Genomic DNA, 26,874 nt, shown 5'->3' with positions numbered 1-26,874 from the left:
TGGAGCCATTGATCGCTACCCGTTGAGCCTGACGATCTAGCCAGCTTTCTATCCACCTTATAAGTCCATTCATCCAGCCCATACTTCTTTAACTTGCCGGCAAGAATACTGTGGGAGACTGTATCAAAAGCTTTGCTAAAGTCAGGGAATAACACATCCACTGCTTTCCCCTCCTCCACAGAGCCAGTTATCTCATCATAGAAGGCAATTAGGTTAGTCAGGCATGACTTGCCCTTGGTGAATCCATGCTGACTGTTCCTGATCACTTTCCTCTCCTCCAAGTGCTTCAGAATTGATTCCTTGAGGACCTGCTCCATGATTTTTCCAGGGACTGAGCTCGGTCCCGCTCTGTGCCAGGAAGGGATAACCCTCCATCTGCTGTGCTCAGCCAGTCAGCGCCCAGGCTTTCGGGGCAAGACATGGAGACTTGGGGGGCAGTTTGCTGGCTGCCTGGGGAGGCAGACTGGTGGCTGTGTGGACGGATGCAGCAGGGCTGGGAGCCAACAGAAGCCAGGACAATAAGGGGCTGCATCCTATGAGCTGGGGTGCCAGGGAAACGGGAGGAATGTTCTCATAAGAGAACTTCAAATCAGAGGATGAGGGAAACAGCCTGGAGAGACCCTGGGCTGGCACCTGCTCTGGGGCAGACGAGACGACATCTGCTCTTCTTGTCGGTGGCAGAGCAGGTCCATCATAGCCGGGCCCCACGGGCGGAACACAGAGAAGAGTCCTTCAGAGCCCACCCCGCCCCATGGGAGCTCAGTCCTGGCTGCGAGGTGAGCCAGCAGAGTGTGGCTTGTTCCTGGGAGGGGATGGGCCCTGGGAGCTACCCTGTGCAGAGAGAACCATGTCCTAGCTTCTCACTTGCAGACTGGGGTGAGCAGGACCGGCCCTGCCTGTTAAAATTAAATTAAATTAAATTAATGGAGATATCCTATTTCCTAGAACTGGAAGGGACCTTGAAAGGTCATCAAGTCCAGCCCCCTGCCTTCACTAGCAGGACCAAGTACTGATTGTGCCCCAGATCCCTAAGTGGCCCCCTCAAGGATTGAACTCACACCCCTGGGTTTAGCAGGCCAATGCTCAAACCACTGAGCTATCCCTCCCCCATATACTATATACTGTTGCTACAATACCATGTGGAGGTGGCTCTCAGGATCTCACTGCTCTCCCTCACAGGTTGCTGAGTTCACATGGAATTCCAGCATACGGATATAGCAGGGGACCCTACACCTGGAGTTCATAGCTGGTTTAGAGCGCCCTCCACCATCTGCGGACAGCGGGGTACAGAAGGGTAACCCTTTGCACAATCTGAGGACTGTGTCTGCCAAGCTAAGGGTTATGCCTGAGGCACATGGCGATACGCGAAGGAGACTGCTGAGCAGAGATGGGAACCGCCTATCGGGGAAGGGTATCTTTGGGTACAGACTGGCTAGCCTAGTTAGGCTTTAACCCAGGTTGGATGGGGGTAGGAGACTGTGATGGGCCAGGTGCCCCAGCGCCCCCTCGCGGCAGGGGCGGGTTGGGGCCTAGCACTGCACCACTCGCTTGTCTTTCGGTCTGCCTCTGGTAGCCGCCAGAGTCTATGGACACTAGCACGCCTAGCGGTCGGAGTCCGTAACCGCCTCTCGGGCGAGCGCCCAGCGCCGGAGTCCATAAGCGCAGCGCCGGAGTCCATAAGCGCGCGCCCCTCTTTGGGGCGGGTAGTGTGGCCTGGCGGCCGCGCGGGCGGGGCAGCGCCTAGAGGCCGAGTCCATAAATCCGGCCCGCCTCTCCGAGTCCCGACCCAGGGCCCTGGTTGTGGCAAGCTCTCCTTGCCACCCGGGATCCGCCCGCAACACGCGGTACTGCAGCTTTAAGGCTGTCAGTTTCTAAAGTCCCCTGGGTCACTTCCTACCGTCTAGTCGGACGTTGGCGTTGTGGGAGCGGTTCCCAGGTCCCCTCCGGCCGCCGTCCCTCTCCGGGTCTCCGCACGCCTCTGCCCGGCTGACGTCCCGGTCCAGGCTCCTGGCCCTCCTCCGCAGGAGCTGACGGTCTGCGTCCTTCTCCCGGTGGTCAGCCCAGACTGAGCAGACCTGCAGGCTTTATACTGGTCTGCCAGTTGGAGCATGCCCAGCAGAACTTCCTGGGCGTGGCTTCCTCTGCTAGTAGAGAAGGGTTAACCCCTGCTGTACCAGTGCGGGCTGCCCTGCCACACACACCCTCCCTTAAGACAGCCGCCCGGCCGACCCTGGACCCCGCCTCCCCTTCCTCCTCCCGATGCGGGAGAAGAAGTTCCCATGAGCCCTGCCTGGCCGATGTAACACACGGAAGGCGAGGGTTGAGGGACAGGTACCACCGCATGATCCGGTTATTTGTCTCCTTCATACTATTAATCCATCGGAGGGGCGTGATCAGTCACCAAGGAAAAGGGGTTCCCCAATAGGTAGTACCGTAGTGCCTCAACCGCCCACTTTACTGCCAGGGCCTCGCGTTCTATGGTGGAGTACCGGGTTGGGGAACAGCTTGCGGCTGAGGTACAAGACCGGGTGTTCTTCGCCCCTACCTCCTGTGACAGTACGGCCCCAGTCCCACCTCCAAGGCGTCTGTCTGTAGGATAAAGGGTTTTGAAAAATCCGTTGGACTAGTACCGGTTCCCGGGTTAATTGTTCTCTCAGGGTGCGACGCAGCCCTCCGTCCAACGTAAGTTGTGAACTGCGTGTCAATTCCGTTAGTGGGAGTGGTTAGGCACAAATCGCCGATAGTACCCGCCAGCCCCAAGAACTGTCGGACTTGCCGCTTGGTTGTGGGCGTGTCAACGCTTCCACCTTATCTACGAGGACGGATCTGACCCCGACCTACCGTAGCCCAGGTAAGTCACCTCCTTCTGGCCCAGGTGACATTTCGCAGGGTTCGCGGTGAGGCCGGCCTAATGCCTGCAGAACTTCAGTCAGGTGTTGTAGATGTTCCTCCCAAGTGTTACTGTAGATGACAATGTCATCGATTCGTTGTGGGCGTTCAGCACCTGGTTCATGAGTCGCTGGATGTAATCCATCATCGTAAACTGGTAGAGTCCGAACGGCGTTGGAAATGCTGTCTTTTCTCGTGAGGCGGTGTCAACGGGATCTGCCAATATCCCAAGTCCAGGGTGGAGATGAACTCGGCTTTTCCTAGCCGCTCTAGCAGCTCGTCCACCCGGGGCATGGGATAGGCATCAAACCGTGAAATTGCATTTACCTTGCGGAAGTCGATGCAAAACCTGACTGTTCCGTCTGGCTTGGGGACCAATACTATGGGACTCCTCCATTCACTCCGCGACTCTTCCACCACCCCTAAGGCTAACATCAGCCCGAGTTCCTCCTTCACTGTCTCCCACATCTTCCTGGGGAGCGGGCGGTGTGTGTCCCCGCACTTTGTGTCCTGGAATGGTAGCGATGTGGTGGTTTGCTAACGTGGTTCGCCCAGGTCGCGTTGACAAAACCACGGGGAACGCCGCCACCAGTCGTTCTACCTGGTCCCGCTGGGTTGGGGTAAGCTCGCGGCCTATGTCTGCCGTCCCGGCTGCCTCGGGCTCTCCCACCAGCGGCCCCAATTCCGGTTCTGGTGGGTATGGGGCTATCAGCAGGCCCTCTCGGTCCCTCCAGGCCTTAAGGAGGTTCACGTGGTAGATCTGGGTATCCCTCCTCCGCCCGGACAACCGTACCTCATAATCGACCGGCCCCATCCGCCTGACCACTTCAAAGGGGCCCTGCCACTTGGCTAGCAGCTTGGACTCTGAGGAAAGAAGTAGCAAGAGGACCCGATCCTGGCTCAAAGTTCGTACCTTGGCCCCCTTGTTATACTGAGCCTCCTGAGTCTGCTGAGCTCTTACCAGATTGTCGCTGGCCAAGGCCCCTCGCTCCCGGAGACGTTCCCGCAGCTGGAGGATATACTGCACCGATCCCCGAACACGGGTCTCCTGCTCTTCCCAGGTTTCCCTTAGGAGATCGAGGATACCCCTAGGCTTCCTCCCGTAGAGGAGTTCAAAGGGGGAGAACCCGTGGACGCCTGGGGTACCTCTCGCACCGCGAAGAGGAGTGCGGGAGTAGTCTATCCCAGTGTCGGGGTCGTCTTCTACAAACTTCCTCAGCATGGCCTTCAAAGTGCCGTTGAATCGCTCGACCAAGCCATCCGTCTGGGGATGGTAGACGGAGGTCTTTAGTGCCCGGATGTTCAGCAGCCTACACAGCTCTGCCATCAACCTAGAGGTAACGTCGCCTTGATCCGTTAATATCTCCTCGGGATACCTACCCGGCGAAGATTTGTAATAGTTCGTTGGCAATGACCGGTGCCGTGGTGGACCTTAGTGGCACCGCTTCGGGATAGCGTGTGGCATAATCGACCACCACCATGATGTACTTATGACCCGTGCCGCTCTTTTCCAGGGGTCCCACGAGATCTAGGCCTATCCGGTCAAAGGCGTCCCCACCACGGGCAACGAGGGGGCCTTTGGTACACCTTTGGGCCGGCTCTCTGGCATTCTGGGCAGGAGGCGCAATAGTCTCGTACCTCTGCATGGATGCCCAGCCAAAAGAACCTCTGGGCCACCCTTTGTAGCGTCTTCTCTCTGCCTAGGTGTCCGGCCCACGGCACCGAGTGTGCCAGACGGAGCAAGTCCCGACGGAACCGCCGCGGGACCAATAGCTGGCGTAGTTCTTCTTTTGTCTGGGGTTCGGGCACCACCCGATAGAGTAAGTCCCGATGGATCTCAAATCGGGGCCCTTGGGGCTGGCGGTGGGTCCTCCTGGTGGACTAGTCGCCTGTTCCCAAGCCCGGCTGAGAGTGGTATCCTCGTTGCTCCTCGAGGAAGTCGGTGTCCACATCAAGCCAGACCGGGCCCTCTGTGGCCGGAGCTTCGGGAGGGCCTGGGCTCCTTACCCCTCTCCCGGAGCGCCCCGAGGGTCCCTATAGGGGGTCCTCTGCCGTAGGCTGGCCTAGAAATCCTGGCCGTCTAGCCCGTTCCCCAGTTCTCCTCCCTGGCGGCGTAGCCCCTTCCCTCAAGAGGCTTGTGAAGCCCGGCCAGTCACGCCCTAGGACCACGGGGTACGCCAATTTGGGAGCCACCCCCACTAGACACCGCGCCCGGTGTTGGGCCGCCTCCAGCTGTACCCAGACAGTGGGGTAAGGCTTCACATCCCCATGGATGCACTGTAACTGGATGGGGGCAGGGCCGGTGAGCTTGATCAGCCCCTCCCGAATAACCGTCTGGCTACACCCGGAGTCCACTAAGGCCCAGGCAGACGTCCCATCCACCTTCACCGGCAGAACAATTTTCCCCGGCTCCCAAGCCCGGGCCCGGTGACCCGCCGTCAACACTTGCCCATAATTGCAATCCATGTACGGGCACTCCCTCCTGAAGTGCCCTACCTGACCGCACTCGTAGCAGCGGTCCCGTCTCCCTTCTTCGGTGGGGTTGTGGCGGGGGCTGCCAGGCCTTGCGGGGGCCTCCTCCGAGCGTCGTGGGATATCGTCCCGGGGTGTTGCCCTAGGGCCCCGGGTCACTGGTATTACGGGGGGCTGGGGAAGCCGACGAGGGTCCCCCCCGTCCCCCTTACGTGGGCCCTGGGCCTGTCCTGGGCTCCGTCTGCTGGGCTCACCCCCCCTGGGGTTGGCCTTCACGTCCCCATCTGCCGCCTGGTAGTCCTCCATCAGGGAAATCGCGTCCGCGAGGGTCTTGGGGCGGTGTCGCTGTACCCATTCCTTTCCTCCCGGGGGCAGGGCTTGAAGGAACTGTTCTAAGGCTACCATCTCAGCCACCTGAGCACCCGTCTGCCCTTCCGGTTCCAGCCACCGCCAACAGAGGTCCCGGATTCGCTGGGCCACGGCCCAGCGGAGTCGCTGGCGGTAGGTCTCAGGGCTGACGCCAACCGTCTAAGATGGCGGCCTTAACCTTCGGGTAGTCCAGTGCATCCTGGGAGCCTAAGTTCCGGTACGCCGCTTGGGCTGGGCCCGTCAGGTAGGGTGCCAGTATCGTGGCCCAATGAGCGAGGGGCCACTGCATGGCGGTCGCGACCCTTTCAAAGGTCACGAGGAAGGCCTCGGGATCATCCCCCGGCCCCATCTTAGTTAGGCGCACGGGTAATTTCCGGGACTCGTCGGGGTTGCCCCGATGGCCCCGAGGCGTGCCGGTCCGATTAGCGCCGCCATCTGTTGAACCAGCCGCTCCTGGTTCGTCTGTTGCTGGGCCGTCAGTTCCCGGACCAACTGCTGCTGCTGTTCCTGTCGCTGGGCGGCTTGTGCCTGCTGTTGGGCCGCCAGCTGCTGGAGCAGCTGCACTTGCTGCTGCTGCTGTTGTGCCATCTGCTGCTGCTGATTCTCCCGCAGCCACTGCAGAAGTTTCTCAGGGTCCATCCTGGGCCCTGTGGCCTTATCTCAGGCCCGTTCACCTCCCTGGTCAGGTGCCAATTGTGATGGGCCAGGTGCCCCAGCGCCCCCTCGCGGCAGGGGCGGGTTGGGGCCTAGCACTGCACCACTCGCTTGTCTTTCGGTCTGCCTCTGGTAGCCGGCGAGCGGCCAGAGTCTATGGACACAGTAGCACGCCTAGCGGTCGGAGTTCGTAACCGCCCCTCTGGGGCGGGGTAGCGGCCGGAGTCCGCAAGCGGCCTAGCGGCCGGAGTCCATAAGCGCCCCGGGCAGGGCGCCTAGCGCCGGAGTCCAAAGCGCGCGCCGGGTGGGGTAGCGCCCAACGGCCGAGTCCATAAACACCTTCGGGTGGGGTAGCGCCCAGCGGCCGAGTCCATAAGCGCGGGCGGGGCAGCGCCTAGCGGCCGGAGTCCATAAATCCCCTCGGGTGGGGTATCACGGGTGGGGTAGGGGACTCGGGCCCGCCTCTCCTCGAGTCCCGACCCAGGGCCCTGGTTGTGGCAAGCTCTCCTTGCCACCCGCCGGCGGGATCCGCCCGCAACACGCCGAGCGGTACTGCAGCTTTAAGGCTGTCAGTTTCTAAAGTCCCCTGGGTCACTTCCTACCCCGTCTAGTCGGACGTTGGCGTTGTGGGAGCGGTTCCCCCGTAGGTCCCCTCCGGCCGCCGTCCCTCTCCGGGGTCTCCGGTACGGCCTCTGCCCGGCTGACGTCCCGGTCCAGGCTCCCTGGCCCTCCTCCCGCAGGAGCTGACGGTCTGCGTCCTTCTCCCCCGGTGGTCAGCCCAGACTGAGCAGACCTGCAGGCTTTTATACTGGTCTGCCAGTTGGAGCATGCCCAGCAGAACTTCCTGGGCGTGGCTTCCTCTGCTAGTAGAGAAGGGTTAACCCCTGCTGTACCAGTGCGGGGCTGCCCTGCCCCGTCACAGAGACAAAAGCCCACAGGTACATTAAAAACATGGAGACCTCGGAGATGGGTCAGAATCTGGGAGGAGCATGGGCTGTTATAGGAGGGACAAAGGAGAGACAAGAGAGAACATAGCGGGGAAATCAAATCAGTATCTTATTTGTCTGTATACTAGTGTGAGAAGTAGGGGGAATAAGCAGGAAGAACTCGAAATGCTAGTGAACAAACAGAACTATGTATCATAATTGGCATCACAGAGACTTGGGAAAACACGCATGACCGGAATATTAGTATAGAAAGGTGCAGCTTGCTCAGGAAGGACAGACAGGGGAAAAGGAGGAGGTGCTGCCCTCTATATAAAAAATGTACACACTTGGACAGAGGTTGAGATGGAAATAGGAGACAGACTTGTTGAAAGTCTCTGGGTAAGGGGGTAAAAACCAAGGGTGAGGTCATGGTAAGGGTCTACTACAGACCACCTGTCATAAACATACAGCTACGGGGACCATCAAATCCCTCCTTTACCTGTAAAGGGTTAAGAAGCTCAAGTAACCTGGTTGGCACCTGACCATAAGGACCAATGAGCGGAAAAGATACTTTCAAATCTGTGGGGGAAGGTTTTTGTTTTTTGCTGTGTGTTCTCTCCGGGTCAGCGAGGAACCAGGGCAGGGGAAATACATCTCCCCAAGCCATACCTGAACTAAAGGCCTCTAAGATTACAAATTTCAGAGGGGGAGCCATGTTAGTCTGGATCTGTAAAAGCAGCAAAGAATCCTGTGGCACCTTATAGACTAACAGACGTATTAGAGCATGAGCTTTCGTGGGTGAATACCCACTTCTTCGGATGCAACTTGCATCCGACGAAGTGGGTATTCACCCACGAAAGCTCATGCGGCAAAATGTCTGTTAGTCTATAAGGTGCCACAGGATTCTTTGCTGCTTTTAAGATTACAAATTGTAAGTAACAGGAAGGAAATGTGTTAGATTATCTTTTGTTTTAGCTTGTGAATTTTCCCTGTGGTAAGAGGGAGGTTTATCCCTGTTTTTGTAACTTAAAGGTTTTGCCTGGAGGGGAAATCCTCTGTGTTTTGAATCTTTTTGTTACCCTGTAAAGTGATTTTACAGAGGTGATTCTTTTACCTTTTTTTAAATAAACTTCTTGTAAGAACCTGATTGTTTTTCAGTGTCCTAAAAACCCCGGGGTTTGGTCTGCGTTCACTTTGTAAACAATTGGTTGGTATATTATTCTCAAGCCTCCCCAGGAAAGGGGGTGTAGGGGCTTGGAGGGATATTTTGGGGGAGGTAGGGCTCCAAGTGGCCCTCCCTAAATGTTTGTGTAAATCACTTGGTGGTGGCAGCGATACTCATCCAAGGACAAGGAAGAATTTGTGCCTTGGGGAAGTTTTTAACGTAAGCTGGAGATATAAGCTTAGGGGGTCTTTCATGCAGGTCCTCACATCTGTACCCCAGAGTTCGGGGGAGGGATCCTGACACCACCTAACCAGGAAGAAGAGGTGGATGAGACTTTTTTTTTTAAACAACTAACAAAATAATCTAAAGCCCAGGACTTGGTGGTGATGGGGGACTTCAACTACTCAGACATCTGTTGGGAAAACAACACAGCAGGGCACAGAGATTATCCAACAAGTTCTTGGAATGTATTGGGAGACAATTTTGTATTTCAGAAGGTGGAGAAAGCTACTGGGGAGAGGCTGTTCTAGATTTGATTTTGACAAATAGGGAGGAACTGGTTGAGAATTTGAAGGTGGAAGGCAGCTTGGATGAAAGTGATCATGAGATGGTGGAGTTCATGATTCTAAGGAATGGTAGGAGGGAGAACAGCACAATAAAGACAATGGATTTCAAGGAGGCAACTTTAGCAAACTCAGGGAGTTGGTAGGTCAGATCCCATGGGAAGCAAGTCTAGGGGGGGAAACAACTGAAGAGAGTTGGCAGTTTTTCAAAGAGACCTTGTTAAGGGCACAAGAGCAAACTATCCCCCTGCGTAGGACAGACAGGAAGCCTGGCAAGAGACCACCTGGCTTACCCAGGAGATCTTCAATGCTCTGAACCTCAAACAGGAGTCCTACAAGAAGTGGGAACTTGGTCAAATGACAAAGGGTGAATATAAACAAACAACACAAATCTGTAGGGACAAAATGAGAAAGGCCAAGGCACAAAACGAGGTCAAACTAGCTGGAGACATAAGGGGTAACAAGAAAACATTCTACAGATACATTAGAAGCAAGAGGAAGACAAAGGACAGGGTAGGCCCATCACTCAGTGAGTGGGGGAATGTGACGAAGTGGGACTGTTCTTAATGTTTCCTCTGAATACTGTGTGGGTGCCTCAGTTTCCCCAATGCATTTCTTAAGTCTCCAGCATGCATAAATGGCCGTCACTCTGTCTCCTGGCAACAAAGAGCCGGGGCCCTTCCCCCCTGCAAGGGGATGGCTAAAGGTGAACAAAGATCAGGTGACCTCCTGGACTGGGAAAGAGACAAAGGCCAGAAATGAGGGACTGGAGCGGGTTTCATTTTGGGGCTGGCTGGGGACAGGGAGTGAGAGCAGACGTGGGGGTCTGGCTCACTGGGCCCCAAAATGGACCCGGCTGAGGGGTCCCGTTCTCTGTACCTACAACCTCTGTTTTAGACCCTGTTCCTGCCATCTAATAAATCTCTGTTTTACTGGCTGGCTGAGAGTCACGTCTGACTGCGAACTGGGGGTGCAGGACCCTCTGGCTTCCCCAGGACCCCACCTGGGTGGACTCGCTGTGGGAAGCGCACGGGGAACATACGCTGAATGCTCCAAGAAGAGACCCAGGAAGGTGAAGCCGTGTGAGCTTCTTGCCCTGAAGACAGTCTGCTCCAAGCAGGGGCGGCTCTAGGCACCAGCAAAACAAGCTGGCCAAATCTAGGGGGCGTCCCCTGCCGCCGACGGGGGGCGGCAGGCTGGGCCGGCGGACCTGCCGCAGTCATGTCTGCGGGAGGTCCACCGGAGCCCCGGGAGGACCGGACCTGCCGCAGGCATGACTGCGGAGAGGGCGCTCGTCCCACGGCTCGGCTGGACCTCCCGCAGACATGGCTGCGGCAGCTCAAGCGAACCGTCCGCAGCCGCGGGGTCCAGCCGAGCCACGTGGGACCAGCGGACCCTCCGCAGTCATGCGGAGGTCCGCTGCTCCCGCTCGGGCGCCTCGCGCATGACTGCTCGCCCCTGGCTCCAAGGGAGAGGCGGCTCCCTGAAGTCCTGACTGGCTTTGTGGGGAGCAGTTCCAGAGCATTGCCCGGGGACTCCGTGACAGGGAACAACAACAGAAAATGTGAGAAATGGTAGAGGTGCTAAATGACTTTGTTTTCACCAAAAAGATTAGTAGCAATCAGATGTCTAACAGTAAACACCAGTGAAAATGAGGTAGGATCTGGGGCTAAAATAGGTTAGATCACTTCAAGTCACCAGGGCCTGATGAAATGCATCCTAGAATACTCGAGGAGCTGACTGAGGAGATATCTGAGCCATTAGCAATTGTCTTTAAAAATTAATGGAAGACGGAAGAGTCCAGAGGACTGGAAAAGGGCATATCTAGTGCCCACCTATAAAAAGGGAAATAAGGACAACCCGGGGAATTACAGACCAGTCAGCTTAACTTCTGTACCCGGAAAGATAATGGAGCAAATAATTAAACAATCAATTTGCAAACACCTAGAAGATAATAAGGTGATAAGTAACAGTCAGCATGGATTTGTCAAGAACGAATCATGTCAAACCAACTTAATAGCTTTCTGTGACAGGGGAACAAACCTTGGGGGGGAAGTGGTAGTCGTGGTATATCTTGACTTTAGTAAGGCTTTTGACACTGTCTCGCATGACTGTCTCATATACAAACTAGGGAAATACAACCTAGATGGCGCTACTATAAGATGGGTGCAGAACTGGCTGGAAAACCGTTCCCAGAGAGTAGGTATCAGTGGTTCACAGTCAAGCTGGAAGGGCATAACGAGTGAGGTCCCACAGGGATCAGTTCTGGGGCCAGTTCTGTTCAATGCCTTCATCAGTGATTTAGATAATGGCATAGAGAGCGCACTTATAAAGTTTGCAGACGATACCAAGCTGGGAGGGGCTGCAAGTGTTTTGGAAGATTAGGATTAAAATTCAAAATGATCTGGACAAACTGGAGAAATGGTCTGACGTAAACAGGATGAAATTCAATAAAGACAAATGCAAAGTGCTCCACTTAGGCAGGAACAATCGGTTGCACACACACTAAATGGGCAGTGACTGCCTAGGAAGGAGCCCTGCGGAAAGGGATCTGGGGGTCCGAGTTGTGGAAGCAAGGAAAGAATTAATAAGGATTTGAAGGGGATTTTAATGCATGTTAGTCAGTTAGCAAGAGTCAGGCCATACTGTGACCCTAATGACGTGAGATTTGTAGAAGCAAGATAATGTAAGACAGAGTGAACTGTGTGAAAGTTATTACGACCTTGCAATGTGCAGTCTTGCTTTTTTCTTAGTAGTGAGATAAATAAGATAGCAAAGAGGCTTATGTATAAACAAATGCAAATGTTTTCTTTTTACTGTCTCCAGGATTGCTAGCTATTGTCTGTAACAAAGGTATAAAGGCTTGATGTATTTGTTTACCAGTTGAGAGACCTGTCCGGGACTGGGGTGACCCTGTGTCCTATGGCACTCTCTCCCTCCATTGTAATTACTGGAGAAATAATAAAGTATTTGATTTTGCTGCACCCAAACAAAAAGCGAGAACTGAGTTTTTCTCCGACAGAGTGGATCACCAGCTAAATATGAGTCAACAGTGTAACACTGTTGCAAAAAAAGCAAACATCCTTCTGGGATGTATTAGCCGGAGTGCTGGAAGCAAGACACGAGAAGTGATTCTTCCGCTCTACTCTGCGCTGATATGGCCTCAACTGGAGTATTGTGTCCAGTTCTGGGCCTGACATTTCAGGAAATTGGAGAAAGTCCAGAGAAGAGCAACAAAAATGATGAAAAGGTCTAGAAAACATGACTTGTGGGGGAAGATTGAAAAAACTGGGTCTGTTTGGTCTGGAGCAGAGAAGACTGAGAGGGGACATGGTAACAGTTTTCAAAGTACATAAAAGGTTGTTACAAGGAGGAGGGAGGTAAACTGTTCTCGTTAACCTCTGAGGACAGGACAAGAAGCAATGGGCTTAAATTGCAGCAAGGGAGGTTTAGGTTGGACATTAGGAAAAACCTCCTGTCGGGGTGGTTAAGCACTGGAATAAATTGCCTGCGGAGGTTGTGGAGTTCCTGTCATTGGAGGCTTTTAAGAGCAGGTTGGACAAACCCCTGTCAGGGATGGTCTAGTTATTGAGTGGAGGGGATTGGACCAGGTGACCTCTCAAGGTCCCTGCCAGTCCTACCTTTCTCGGATTCCCTGATGTTTAGTGGGCTGAGAAATAGACCCCAGACAGCCTCAGAGTGGGTGGAGGTGAACTCTGGCGAGTGGTGTCATGTGTATGCTCGATACCATGTAACCCAACAGCCCAAGCCAGGTTCTTGTTGCAGTTGCAGAGTTTCCCTTGGGGAGGAGACCAGGGATGGCCAGACACCTCTCGAGGGATGCATGGCTCTGCCCATGGGCAATCTAGACAGCCCCTGGGAGGAGAGAGGCGACTTCCTGTAATTCACTCTCAGTCATAAGGAGCGAAAGGCTGAGGGCAGGTTAAGGCGTCTCTCAGGGTGTGCGCCAGCCCAGCCAGGCATTCCGTGAACACTGCAAACAGCTAGAGCCTTGTATCGTAACACTCCTGTCGTGCTGGGAAGCAGAGGCAGCCTCTGGGCTGGACGAACCACTGTGTGAAAACTCACATGGGGAAGGTTGACAGCCACATGCCAACCCTGAGCATCTAGAGGGCGTGAGGGAGGCTCGTGTTGCCTTCTGAACTGGAGCTGATGGTCTAGTTCAGTCACCTCAGGTCCAGGAGAGGCCACCTCCCGCTTTTCTTCTGGGATAAGTGGTGAGAACAGAAGCCCCTTCCTTTGAACTCCTGAGATGGGCCTTCTTCGGCTCCTGTGGGAGACAGGGATGGGGGCGGGACGCATGGAGCAGCCTCTGGTAGCTGCTGTGATGTAATCCCAGCCCAGGCCTGGGAAAAATGGGAAAGTGCAACAAAAGCAGAGTAGAGTGGAGGCTGTGGTGGGATCGGTATGAGGCTCTCAGACCCGAACGCCAGTTCTCCTCCTTGGGGACAATATGGGGGGTGGTAAAAGAGATGGGAGCTCCCTGCAGGAGAAGCGACGTTTTCTCTGAGCAGTATAGTCAGCTACCTCTGTCGGCAGGAGGTTCTCTGTCCAAACTGACCCCGCTCTCAACATATACACCTGCTACCAGGAGAAAACCACATCCCCAGGGAGCTCAGCGTTCCTCGAGTCCTTCAGGGTGTGCGACGACCCATCCGGATGGGAGCTAATGGTGCAGTCCCTGGAGGGGAAGATCTTCAGTAGCATTTTGGAGCTCTCTGGCAGCCCCTGAGGGTGGGAGGCAGGATGCCCAGGCTAGGCCAGGGTCACTTGCAGAGAGGTTCTAACCCCTGCATTCCTTGGCTCAGGCTACACACAGGAGCTTGTCATCAGGAAGACACTTTGTGCCACCCCAGCCCCTTGGCACGTCTGGTGAATGGGGCCTGATATTTGCTGTGCAGCCGCAGTGATGCCCAAGACCAGGCTTTGGTGTGCAGGGATCCAATCTCAGAGACCCTCCTCCGTCAGGGCAGCTCTCTGCAGCCCCACGGTAAGGTGCCCAGAGCTGGATGAGAGCAGAGGTACTCGTAGTCGGATCCTGCCTGGCCCTTCCCAGGTTTAAGGGCATTGCCTGGGGGCAGGGTGAGGGGACGTTATCAAACAAGTTATGTGCTTTCTCCTGCATGGCTCAGAGGCCCATATCTAGGGCACATGCTCCTCTTCCCAGCAACTCCTGGAAGGACCTGAAGTCAGTGGGGGGAGGGAGGGGGTCACTTTCTTCCTTCGCCCTCTGTTCTCCTCTCAATCATCCTCAGATTCCTCTTCAGCTCTGAGGTTCTGGTTATCTGATCAAGGAAGAGGATCTGGGGTGCTTGACGGAAGGTCCCGAGGCAGCAGGCCAGAGGGACAGGCCAGGGTGGACGCAGGGCCTGAGGTGATGTAGCAGGGCAGAACCAGATGTCTGAGGTCTGGGTGTGCTGTGGGGCGGCATCCAGGTGCCCCTTGACTGACTCCTAGGGAAGTCCTAGCAGAAGGTGTTGGCTGCCTGGACTCTGGAGAAGGGGCACAGGGGTATATTTGCTCTAGAGGAGGTGCTGCCCGCCCGGGTCGGCAGAGAAAATCCTAGTGCCAAAGGGAGCTGGCGCAGTAACATCGGTACCAAGGCTTGAGCTGTCAGTAGTTACAGATCTGCTGGCACTGCTGGAGACTCGTGCCGGTACCAGGTCCTGATAGCTGCATTGGTGCCGGCACCCAGAGAGAGTCCTCGGTACTGGGGCTAGAGTCTGCGTTTAAGGCCAAAAGGGTCTCCGATATATCACAGCCCTCCATGCCCCCCACGCCAGCAAGGGCTAAGCGGGAGCCACTGATGCCAGACGAGGCAAAGGGCCAGCGGTGCTGCACCAGGCAGAGACAGCTGGCGTTTGGGCCTGAGACAGTCGGAAGGTGCAGAGGCTGAGGCCATGTACCCCAGGTATGGCGCACCGATCTGCCCCGCCTGGAGCAGGCAGTGGTGCTGCCAACATGCCAGCCAGACTAGCCGAGCTCGCTCTTGGGGACTGAGGATGCTGCTTGGCACTGGCGGAGGGGGATCTCTATTCACTGGGTGTTGATGGAGCGGTATCTCAGGGTGGAATGTCCACCAGCAAAGCTGGAGCAGCGAGCCACTGGGCGCATGACCTGCAGCGAGTCTGGAGGAGTGGGACCAGCACCGAGCGAGAGGCCAAAGCACGCTGGCACCGGCCGAGTCCCTCACAAGGCCTAGGCGTGGCTGAAGGCCAGCGGGCACAGGCCAAGCCGTGAGGCAGCCAGGAGCCAGCGGAAGAAAAGAGGAGGCAGCTGGCAAGGGGCACCCCCAGACTGAACTAGCCGGCCTCAGTAACGCAGATTGGCTGAAAAGGTGCAGGTGTCACAGAGGAGCCAGGGCTCGCTGCCATAGGCACGCCGAGGAGTGGAGCCCGGTTTGAGGGGATGGGGGGCACCAGGGTATGCAGACACAGCAGGCCCCGCTGGATGCTGCTGACCCACGATTCCTGCCTCTAGAATGGGGTCCCCAAGGACGGGGCCTGGAAGAGCTACCTACCTGCCTGCCCACCTCTTCAATTGCCACCCTAGGGTGCCCCTCAGACCTTGGCTTCTGCCGGCCAACAGCAACTGCTCCGGATCAGTGACGCTGCCCAGAGCCACTGAGCTGCTCTGATGTGTGCTGGGCACCCAGCGGGAGCTCTGGGCAGAGGCGCCTGGCCCTCCCCACAGGCAGCGTGTGCTGGGAGCGGACATGCCATGCTCACCCCCGTTGGCAGTGGAGAGCAGCCAGCGAGGGCGGGGCCAAGCTCTGGGAGCCTGTGACAGGCACCGAGCCTCGCCATGGGGCAGGGGACGGCAGCACCCCCTGCTCAGCCGCTCAGGCTCACAGCTCCGGTCTGACAATGGGTGACTGACTGCGGCTCCCCAGAGCCTCACCTCCGGGGCTGTCAGGCAGAGCCCCCTTCGCCCCACAGCCCCTGCCGCTCCCTCAGGGATGGGCCCGCCCAGCACACTGCCCTCTAGTAACTCCCCGCCAGCCTGCAAGGCACCCGCCCAGCTCAAGCACCCGGGAGAGGGGCACGCGGGGCCAGCCCAGCCTCCTCAGACCCAGGCCCCTTACCTGAACCAGGCAGTAGCCCAGCAGCTGCAAGTGCCTGTCCCTCATGGCTCGCGAGCCCACCAGGATGTCTGAGTTCTGGCAGTAATGCCACTTGTCATTGACTGAGAGGACCACCCTGCAGAGGACAAAGCGGGGAGAAGCATTACCCTCTGCCCAGTACCCCACAGCCGGGGGAGGGGAAGGGGGGCCGGGGGCTGCCCCACGGCCGGGGGAGGGGAAGGGGGGCCGGGGGCAGCGGCGTTATACCCCAGATGCCCCATGGCCGGGGGAGAAGGGGGGCCAGGGGCAGTGGCGTTATACCCCAGACGCCCCACGGCCGGGGGAGGGGAAGGGGGGCCAGGGGCAGCGGCGTTATACCCCAGACGCCCCACGGCCAGGGGAGGTGAAGGGGGGCCGGGGGCAGCGGCGTTATACCCCAGATGCCCCATGGCTGGGGAAGGGGGGCCGGGGACAGCAGCTTTATACCCTGGACGCCCCACGGCCGGGGGCCGGGGGCAGCGACATTATACCCCAGATGCCCCATGGCCGGGGGGCAGAGGATTGACTCACATTGGCCCCTAGACACCCTCGATGGGCCTGGGGCACGTTACCCACTAATGGGCATGCTGCACCCGTACCCTGTGGCCGGAGGGGAGAGGATGCGGCGCAGATGGGGAGGTGCACCCTGGTCCTTATGGCCGGCCGGGGGTGAGGTTTGCCCAGTCCTGAGCCTGCTCTGTACCGATGCCCTACAGGGGATGAGGGGCGGGGCTGATGGAGGGGACTGGGACAGTGCTGGGGGAACGGAGCCGGGGAGCCCAGATCTTGCCCTGCCCAGTACCTCTGAATCTCTTCAGCTCCCTGCAGCCCGTCACTTGGCCCTCTCTTGGGGCTGGGCAGAGCACAGGGCTCCTCGGCTGGGGCCGCCTTCCCCTTGTCCAACTCCTCCTGGGCCTGCTGCCCCCTGCGATCAGGCCCCGGGCCGCCGGCTGTTGCCTCCCCCTCCTCCAGGATCTTGCTGATAGGGAACTGGAAGAGGACGGCTGTGGAGGTGCCCCTGGGGGAGCAGTCAGAAGTGGCGGCCGGCTGCGGGGCCAGGCACTCCGAGGGGCTGCTGAGCGTGGAGCTGCCCTGGCTCTCCAGTGAGTGCTCTTTGCTCAGGCTGCAGTAGTAGTCCGATGGGGGCTGGTAGCAAGGGCCCCCTGGGGCAGGGCAGAGCGTGGGCAGGAAGTGCCCAGTGAGGTTGCTTTCCCGGGGGCCCTCGGGGCTGCTGGGCGCCTCCGGAGCGAATGGTGCGAAGTCTTGCAAGTCAGCGGTGAGGGCCAGGACGCTGGAACGCAGGCAGCTGGCAGCAGGGGGCACCCCAAGGCGGGCACAGGTAACCTTGTAGGCTGCAGGGACATGGGCAAGAGGCAGGACCGTGCCCGAGCGGTTAATCCACAACAGGAAATCTGCAGAGACAGAGCGTGGATCAGAGGCAGGAGCTGCTGCTGCAGGGTCCATGGAGTGGGGCTCAAGGCATCACTACATACCCTAGGGCCTTAGGGACAGAGCCGGCAAACAGGGGCACCCAGGGGCTGGTGGGAGCCCTCAGACGCACCCCCGGGGCACCAGCTGCCAGGCATGCCAGAGCAGGGATACGTCTGTCACACTGGGAACTCCATTTTATGGAATCTCCATGCTAGAGCGTGCCCCACACCCTGCTGCAGCCCCCCGCGGCCCAGCGTGTCATTTTGGAGTGAGTGACTGACCTCTAGCAGAGTGACTGTGTCCCAGAAGTGGGCGCAGAGCAACCTAGGGCCTTTGCCACTGATTGTCTCGCTCACCCGGACACCCACCAGAACAATCAACTCCACACAGGAGCCTGGATGGGGGCAGGGGGCTCAGGGCCGAGGGGGACTGTGACAAAGTGGGAATGATCTTAATGTTTTCTCTGTGCAGGGGGGAGTGGCACTATATGTGAAAGAAAATGTAGAATTAAATGAAGTAAAAATCTTAAGTGAAGCCACATGTTCCATAGAATCTCTATGGATAGTAATTCCATGCTCTAACAAGAATATAACAGTAGGGATCTATTATCGACCACCGGACCAGGACAGTGATAGTGACGATGAAATGCTAAGGGAAATTAGAGAGGCTATCAAAATAAAGAACTCAATAATAGTGGGGGATTGCAGTTATCCCCATAGTGACTGGGTACATGTCACCTCAGGACGAAATGCAGAGACAAAATTTCTCAATACTTTAAATGACTGCCTCTTGGAGCAGCTGGCACAGGAACCCACAAGGGGAGAGGCAACTCTCGATTTAGTCCTGAGTGGAGCACAGGATCTGGTCCAAGAAGTAACTATAACAGGACCGCTTGGCAATAGTGACCATAATACAATAACTTTTAACATTCCTGTGGTGGGAAGAACATCTCAACAGCCCAACACTGTGGCATTTAACTTCAGAAAGGGGAACTATGCAAAAAGGAGGTTAGTTAAACAGAAATTAAAAGGTACAGTGACTAGAGTGAAATCCCTGCAAGCTGCACGGACACTTTTCAAAGACACCATAATAGAGGCCCAACTTCAATGTACACCCCAAATTAAAAAACACAGTAAAAGAACTGAAAAAGAGCCCCCACGGTTTAACAACCATGTAAAAGAAGCAGTGAGAGATAAAAAGTAAAAGTCAAATGCTAGTGAGGTAAATAGAAAGGAGCATAAACACTGCCAAATTAAGTGTAAAAATGAAAAGCCAAAAACGAGTTTGAAGAACAGGTAGCCAAAAACTCCAAAGGCAATAATATAATGTTTAGTACATCGGAAGCAGGAAGCTGCTAAACAACCAGTGGGGCCCTGGACGATCGAGATACAAAAGGAGCACTTAAAGACGATAAAGTCCTTGCGGAGAAACTAAATGGATTCTTTGCTTCAGTCTTCATGGCTGAGGATGTTAGGGAGATTCCCAAACCTGAGCCGGTTTTTGTAGGTGACAAATCTGAGGACTTGCCACAGATTTAAGTGTCATTAGAGGAGGTTTGGGAATTAATTGATAAACTCAACAGTAACAAGTCACCGGGACCAGATGGCATTCACCCAAGAGTTCTGAAGGAACTCAAATGTGAAAATGCAGAACTACTAACTATGGTTTGTAACCTGTCCTTTAAATCGGCTTCGGTACCCAATGACTGGAATTTAGCTAATGTAATGCCAATATTTAAAAAGGGCTCTAGAGGTGATCCCGGCAATTACAGACTGGTAAGTCTAACAGCGGTACCGGGCAAATTAGTTGAAACAATAGTTAAGAATTAAATTGTCAGACACACAGAAAAACATAAACTGTTGAGCAATAGTCAACATGGTTTCTGTAAAGGGAAATCATGTCTTACTAATCTATTAGCGTTCTTTGAAGGGGTCAACAAACATGTGGACAAGGGGGATCCAGTGGACATAGTGTACTTAGATTTCCAGAAAGCCTTTGACAAGGTCCCTCACCAAAGGCTCTTACGTAAATTAAGTTGTCATGGGATGAGAGCGAAGATCCTTTCATGGATTGAGAACTGGTTAAAAGACAGGGAACAAAGGGTAGGAATTAATGGTAAATTCTCAGAATGGAGAGGGGTAGCTAGTGGTGTTCCCCAAGGGTCAGTCCTAGGACCAATCCTATTCAACTTACTCATAAATGATCTGGAGAAAGGGGTAAACAGTGAGGTGGCAAAGTTTGCAGATGATACTAAACTGCTCAAGATAGTTAAGACCAAAGCAGACTGTGAAGAACTTCAAAAAGATCTCACAAAACTAAGTGATTGGGCAACAAAATGGCAAATGAAATTTAATGTGGATAAATGTAAAGTAATGCACATTGGAAAAAATAACCCCAACTATACATACAATATGATGGGGGCTAATTTAGCTACAACTAATCAGGAAAAAGATCTTGGCGTCATCGTGGACAGTTCTCTGAAGACATCCACGCAGTGTGCAGTGGCGGTCAAAAAAGCAAATAGGATGTTAGGAATCATTAAAAAGGGAATGGAGAATATCTTATTGCCCTTATATAAATCCATGGTACACCCACATCTTGAATACTGAATACAGATGTGGTCTCCTCATCTCAAAGAAGATATACTGGCACTAGAAAAGGTTCAGAGAAGGGCAACTAAAATGATTAGGGGTTTGGAACAGGTCCCACATGAAGAGAGATTAAAGAGGCTAGGACTTTTCAGCTGGGAAAAGAGGAGACTAGGGGGAGATCTGATAGAGGTATATAAAATTATAAAATAAATAAATGAGATATACCTATCTCATAAGGCTGGAAGGGACCCTGAAGAGTCCTTGAGTCCAGCCCCCTGCCTTCTCTAGCAGGACCAAGTACTGATTTTGCCCCAGATTCCTAAGTGGCCCCCTCAAGGATTGAACTCACAACCCTGGGTTTAGCAGGCCAGTGCTCAAACCACTGAGCTACCCCTACCCCCTTATGAGTGATGTGGAGAAAGTGAATAAGGAAAAGTTATGTACTTGTTCCCACAATATAAGAACTAGGGGCCATGAAATGAAATTAATAGGCAGCAGGTTTAAAACAAATAAAAGGAAGTTCTTCTTCACACAGCGCACAGTCAACTTGTGGAACTCCTTGCCCGAGGAGGTGGTGAAGGCTGGGACTATAACACGGTTTAAAAGAGAACTGGATAAATTCATGGAGGTTAAGTCCATGAATGGCTATTGGCCAGGATGGGTAAGGAATGGTGTCCCTAGCCTCTGTTTGTCAGAGGATGGTGATGGACGGCAGGAGAGAGATCACTTGATCATTACCTGTTAGGTTCACTCCCTCTGGGGCACCTGGCATTGGCCACTGTCGGCAGACAGGATACTGGGTTGGATGGACCTTTGGTCTGACCCAGTACAGCCATTCTTATGTTCTCTGAATACGGTAGCATGCCTCAGTTTCCCCTATGTGTTATTCAAGTGTCTAGGTGGTGGGATAAGGGTGTGATTGTTGCAGAGACTCCTAGAGGGTAGGGGTGACTGCGACTGGCTGCAGAGAACAGCCAACACTCTGGCCTGGCACCTGAAGGCCAGGCCCCCTGCTCTGCAAGAATGAACCCAGAAGTGTTGGAGAACAGAGACCATGTGACCTGCTAGCCTGGGAAAGACACAAAGGATGGAGGAGGGGCAAGGGGCCTGATGGAGGCCAGGCAGGTGGATGGGTCTGTCTCCGGGGGTGGTTTTTGGGGCGGGAAAGAGAACGAGAGCCCAGGGCTCTGGATCCCCCCAAGTTGGACTTGGCTGATTGTTCCTGCTCCCTGTGCTAACAAGCTCTGCTCTACGCTGGGTTCCCCATGACTAATAACCCGTCTGTGTCACACGCTGGTTGGGAGTCCCTGCTGGCTGCGGAGCGGGGGGCAGGGCCCTTTGGGGGTGTGAGGCTCCCCAGCTGTCCCATCTAGGGGGATTCGCTGCAGGGAGCTCATGGTGGACAAGGGGCTGAGCACTTTCTGGAGGGGGCGGGGGTCTCGCTGCATCAGAGTCCTGGCTCAGCTTCTTCCCCAGACTGTGACGCCCGCGACCAAAAGCCTGGATGGGGGCAGAGGCTGGATGCCCTCAGCCTGGGCTCAGGGGGTCAGAGCCCAAGGCACCTGTGGAGCTGTACCAGTGACCCCTCCTTGTGGGGACACGGCTTCCAGCGGCAAGAGGGCGTTTCCCTACAGCTAGCACCAGGCCCGAGTGAAGCAAGGTGACGTTCCCCAGCAGAGCTGCGTTTGCACTGGGGCCGTCACGGGGGGAGAAATGTCAAAGAGATGCTAATGATCCCCCCCCCCATGACACGCCTCTCCTGCAGAGCAGGCCTAAGGCCAGACCTGCTGGGGGTGCTTGGCCAGGTAACTACATGGCATACTTCACCGTACCAGCACAGCGCTCCGGGGAGTGCAGCCCCGCGAGCCCGGTAACAGCACTGCCCTGTGGGGCTCGCTGTGTCTACACCAGGGCCTTCTGCTGGCCCAGCTCAGTCAGTCACATGGGGCAGGGGGTGGGCGCAGGCGCATATTTCAGGGCTGGGCACCACCCCACCAAAGCCCAGAAGCCCAGGGAGAGAGGAGGAGGGGCCTGGGCTGCCTGGGGACACTGGGGTCGGCCAGGACTCACTAGGGGTAGTACAACATCGTGAAGGCAGCCAAGAGCCGTACCTCTCCAGTGGTCCAGAATGGCCTGCTTGCCCCTTGCCTGGCTGCCCTGCCCCCTGTCCTCCCCTGAGGGTTCCTGAGTTCCTGCGCCCAGCCCCTCCTGGCACTCCTGGAAGGACTCAGACAAGACACACACAATGGGGGGGGGGGGGGTGGTGGTGTGGGAGGTCTAGGGTTGCCGGGGCCCGCTCCCCAAGGAAGGGTGAGGGACCCGAGGGCTGCACCTGGCAGTGTGCCTCAGAGCCCAGAGCTAGGAACAGTGCTCCTGGGCCAGCTGGGCCACATGGGATCCAGCCACTGGGCTCACTCATGAGTGGGCCCTTAGAGAGCAACTGGGCTGGGGGTGGCATGAGGCTGAGCCACATCAGTATCCTGGAAAATCCCCCCCCCCGACCTTGTAATATGGGTGCAGGGCTAGGCCTGTCCAGAGGGGGGGGAAGTCACCGCCCTGGGAGCCCTCACACACAGGGGTGCAGGGTGAGGCCTGTCTGGCGGGGTAGGAGGGGTCACCACCCTGAGGAGCCCCCCCCCTAGGGGTGCAGGGTGAGGCCTGTCTGGCGGGGGAGGAGGGGTCACCACCCTGAGGAGCCCCCCCCACACACAGGGGTGCAGGGCGAGGCCTGTCTGGCGGGGGAGGAGGGGTCACCACCCTGAGGACCCCCTCCTCCCCCCACACACAGGGGTGCAGGTCTAGGCCTGTCTGGAGGGGGAGGAGGGGGTCACCACACTGAGGACACCCTCTTTCCCCCCCCCACACCACACACACACAGGGTGCAGGGCTAGGCCTGTCCAGCAGGGTTGTCACTGCCCTGGAGTGACCTGCAGTGAGGCTGGCTGAGCCCAGGCAGATTTTGCTCCTTCCATCTTTCCAGCCCCAGTAAACTCCCCAAATTCTCTCCGGCGTCTCACACTTGTTCTGAGAGGCTCAGCTCAGCTGGGGAGGGGTCTCCCCAGGCCCCACAGGGAGGGGGCATTCCCTGCTCCCCCGGGGGCCTATGTGCCATCTCCTCTCCCGCAGGACGTGTTTCCTCAGGGGTGCCTGGAGCCTACAGTCAAAGATCTGCCTGCACGCCCTGCTCCCTGAGGAGAGTTGGCAGTTTTTCAAAGGGACGCTATTAAGGGCCCAAAAGCAAGCTATTCCGCTGGGTAGGAAAGATAGAAAATGTGGCAAAAGACCAGCTTGGCTTAACCATGCGATCTTGCATGATCTAAAAAATAAAAAGGAGGCATATAAACAATGGAAACTAGGACAGATTACAAAGGATGAATATAGGCAAACACCACAGGAATGCAGGGGCAAGATTAGAAAGGCAAAAGCACAAAATGAGCTCAAACTAGCTATGGAAATAAAGGGAAACAAGACGACTCTTTATCAATACATTAGAAGCAAGAGGAAGACCCAGGACAGGGTAGGCCCACTGCTCAGTGAGGAGGGAGAAACAGTAACAGGAAACTTGGAAATGGCAGAGATGCTTAATGACTTCTTTGTTTCGGTCTTCACCGAGAAGTCTGAAGGAATGGCTAACAGAGTGAATGGTTATGGGAAGGGGGTAGGTTTAGAAGATAAAATAAAAAAAGAACAAGTAAAAAATCACTTAGAAAAGTTAGATGCCTGCAAGTCACCAGGGCCTGATGAAATGCATCCTAGAATACTGAAGGAGCTAATAGAGGAGGTATCTGAGCCTCTAGCTATTATCTTTGGAAAATCATGGGAGACGGGAGAGATTCCAGAAGACTGGAAAAGGGCAAATATAGTGCCCATCTATAAAAAGGGAAATAAAAACAACCCAGGAAACTACAGACCAGTTAGTTTAACTTCTGTGCCAGGGAAGATAATGGAGCAAGTAATTAAGGAAATCATCTGCAAACACTTGGAAGGTGGTAAGGTGATAGGGAATAGCCAGCATGGATTTGTAAAGAACAAATCGTGTCAAACCAATCTGATAGCTTTCTTTGATAGGATAATGAGTCTTGTGGATAAGGGAGAAGCGGTGGATGTGGTATACCTAGACTTTAGTAAGGCATTTGATACGGTCTCGCATGATATTCTTATCGATAAACTAGGCAAATACAACTTAGATGGGGCTACTATAAGGTGGGTGCATAACTGGCTGGATAACCGTACTCAGAGAGTAGTTATTAATGGTTCCCAATCCTGCTGGAAAGGTATAACTAGTGGGGTTCCGCAGGGGTCTGTTTTGGGACCGGCTCTGTTCAATATCTTCATCAACGACTTAGATGTTGACATAGAAAGGACGCTTATTAAGTTTGCAGATGATACCAAACTGGGAGAGATTGCAACTGCTTTGGAGGACAGGGTCATAATTCAAAATGATCTGGACAAATTGGAGAAATGGTCTGAGGTAAATCGGATGAAGTTTAATAAAGACAAATGCAAAGTGCTCCACTTAGGAAGGAACAATCAGTTTCACACATACAGAATGGGAAGAGACTGTCTAGGAAGGAGTACGGCAGAAAGGGATCTAGGGGTTATAGTGGACCACAAGCTAAATATGAGTCAACAGTGTGATGCTGTTGCAAAAAAAGCAAATGTGATTCTGGGATGCATTCACAGGTGTGTTGTAAGCAAGACACGAGAAGTCATTCTTCCGCTCTACTCTGCGCTGGTTAGGCCTCAACTGGAGTATTGTGTCCAGTCTGGGCACCGCATTTCAGGAAAGATGTAGAGAAATTGGAGAGGGTCCAGAGAAGAACAACAAGAATGATTAAAGGTCTAGAGAACATGACCTAGGAAGGAGGCTGAGAGAACTGGGTTTGTTTAGTTTGGAAAAGAGAAGACTGAGAGGGGCCATGATAGCAGTTTTCAGGTATCTCAAAGGGTGTCATCAGGAGGAGGGAGAAAACTTGTTCTCCTTAGCCTCTAAGGATAGAACAAGAAGCAATGAGCTTAAACTGCGGCAAGGGAGGTTTAGGTTGGACATTAGGAAAAAGTTCCTAACTGTCAGGGTGGTTAAACACTGGAATAAATTGCCTAGGGAGGCTGTGGAATCTCCATCTCTGGAGATATTTAAGAGTAGGTTAGATCAATGTCTATCCGGGATGGTCTAGACAGTATTTGGTCCCGCCATGAGGGCAGGGGACTGGACTCGATGACCTCTCGAGGTCCCTTCCAGTCCTAGAGTCTATGAATCTATGAAACCCCCAGGAACGTTACTGTGACGAAGTGGGAATGTTCTGGCTGTGTTATGTGAATGTTGAGTGGGGAGTATTAACCTGAGAAGGTTGCTGGGACTGCCTGCCTTGGGGAAGGGAGCGTACCTGAGCATGTAACATGAGAACCCAGGAGGGGGGTTGAAGGCCAGGTGACACCTCTGCCCGGGACACTGAACAAAGGACACAAAGGCTGGGGGAGGAGCCGGGGGGAGGCTGAGTGAGAGGCTGCAGGAAGTTTCAATTTGGAGCTGTCTGGGAAATGGAGAGGGGCCCCCACAGGGCTTGGGCTTCCCAACGGGGCTGTGGCCTCCCTGGGGCCCCCAGATGGACCTAACCTAAGGGGGGTCCTGTTGTCTGTACTGGCAAGACCTGTTTTGGACTGTGTTCCTGTCGTCTAAATAAACCATCTGTTGTACTGGCTGGCATAGAGTCATGGTGAATCGCAGGAAGCCGGGGGTGCCAGGTCTAGTCTCCCCCACACTCCGTGACAGTTACCTGTGCAATATCCGGGGGGCAGCACCTCGTCTTGCCGGTAGCACTCCTCTCCCACCAGCTGCCTCAGGGCCTCAGCCACCAGTCCCTTGTAACTGAAGGGAGGAATAAGGGGGGTCACAGCAAACCCCAGCCAGGACCCCCAGCCACCTTCCACCTCCCCTCTGCTGGGCTGCAACGCCCACGCCCGTCAAACCTGTCCCTCCTGAGGCCACAGGGCCCTGCCGCTGCCCCACTAAACCAGGGCTGGTCCACACCAGACTGACCCAGCCCCGTTGCTCAGAAATCCACCCCCGCCCCATGCAATGTAGTTAGGCCACCCTCTAGCACTGTCTACACTCTACAGGGAGGCTGAACTCATCCAGCCCTAGCTCCCGCCTCTTGGGAAGGGGCCAGAGCACTGGGCTGACCCCTCCCATTGCCCTGTCTACACAGCAGCTCTACAGCGGTGTAGCTGCAGCACTGCACCGTAGAGTGCCTAGGAACGTGCCCACTGCAGGCAGAGTGCCAGCCCTAGCCGTGGGCACAGCACAAGCCTCCCCTGTCTCGCACCCCCGGGCCGGGCGCCTCCCCTGGTGCTTCGTAGTAGGAAGCTTCTCCTCCCAGAGCAGGAGGTGCAGAGCCAGTGGGAGAGGGGGGGGGAGAACAGCACAAAACTGAGACACACACACACACCCCCCATCCCCCTGGGCTGGGTACCGCCCCTCTGACCCGTATGGCCTGGGCACTGGGCCCTCCGACACCCCCCTTCCCCCGGGCTGGACACCGTCCCTCCGACCCAAACGGCCTGGGCGCTGGGCCCTCCAACCCCCTCTTCCCCCGGGCTGGACACCGTCCCTCCAACCGGTACGGCCTGGGCGTTGGGCCCTCCGACACCCCCCTCCCCCCAGGCTGGACACCGTCCCTCCGACCCAAAC

General features: G+C 55.4%; 1 protein-coding gene across 1 annotated transcript in view; it reads right to left on the bottom strand.

Annotated features, from left to right (window-relative positions):
- FASTK (Fas activated serine/threonine kinase) overlaps positions 1-26,874 on the bottom strand; it is a 54,627-nt gene that overhangs the window by 11,798 nt on the left and 15,955 nt on the right. Inside the window, exons 7-9 of the mRNA XM_039523632.1 lie at positions 25,961-26,052; positions 16,964-17,573; positions 16,144-16,258 (exon numbers count right to left, since the gene is read on the bottom strand). Of these exons, the coding sequence (XP_039379566.1) occupies positions 16,144-16,258; positions 16,964-17,573; positions 25,961-26,052 (817 nt within the window). The remainder of the gene's footprint in view (positions 1-16,143; positions 16,259-16,963; positions 17,574-25,960; positions 26,053-26,874) is intronic.

Source organism: Mauremys reevesii, linkage group 2 (genome assembly GCF_016161935.1).
Source record: "Mauremys reevesii isolate NIE-2019 linkage group 2, ASM1616193v1, whole genome shotgun sequence".
NCBI classification, from domain to species: Eukaryota; Metazoa; Chordata; order Testudines; family Geoemydidae; genus Mauremys; species Mauremys reevesii.
The sequence above is the reverse complement of the archived record's forward strand: the minus strand, read 5'-3'. Positions and strand labels throughout refer to the sequence as shown.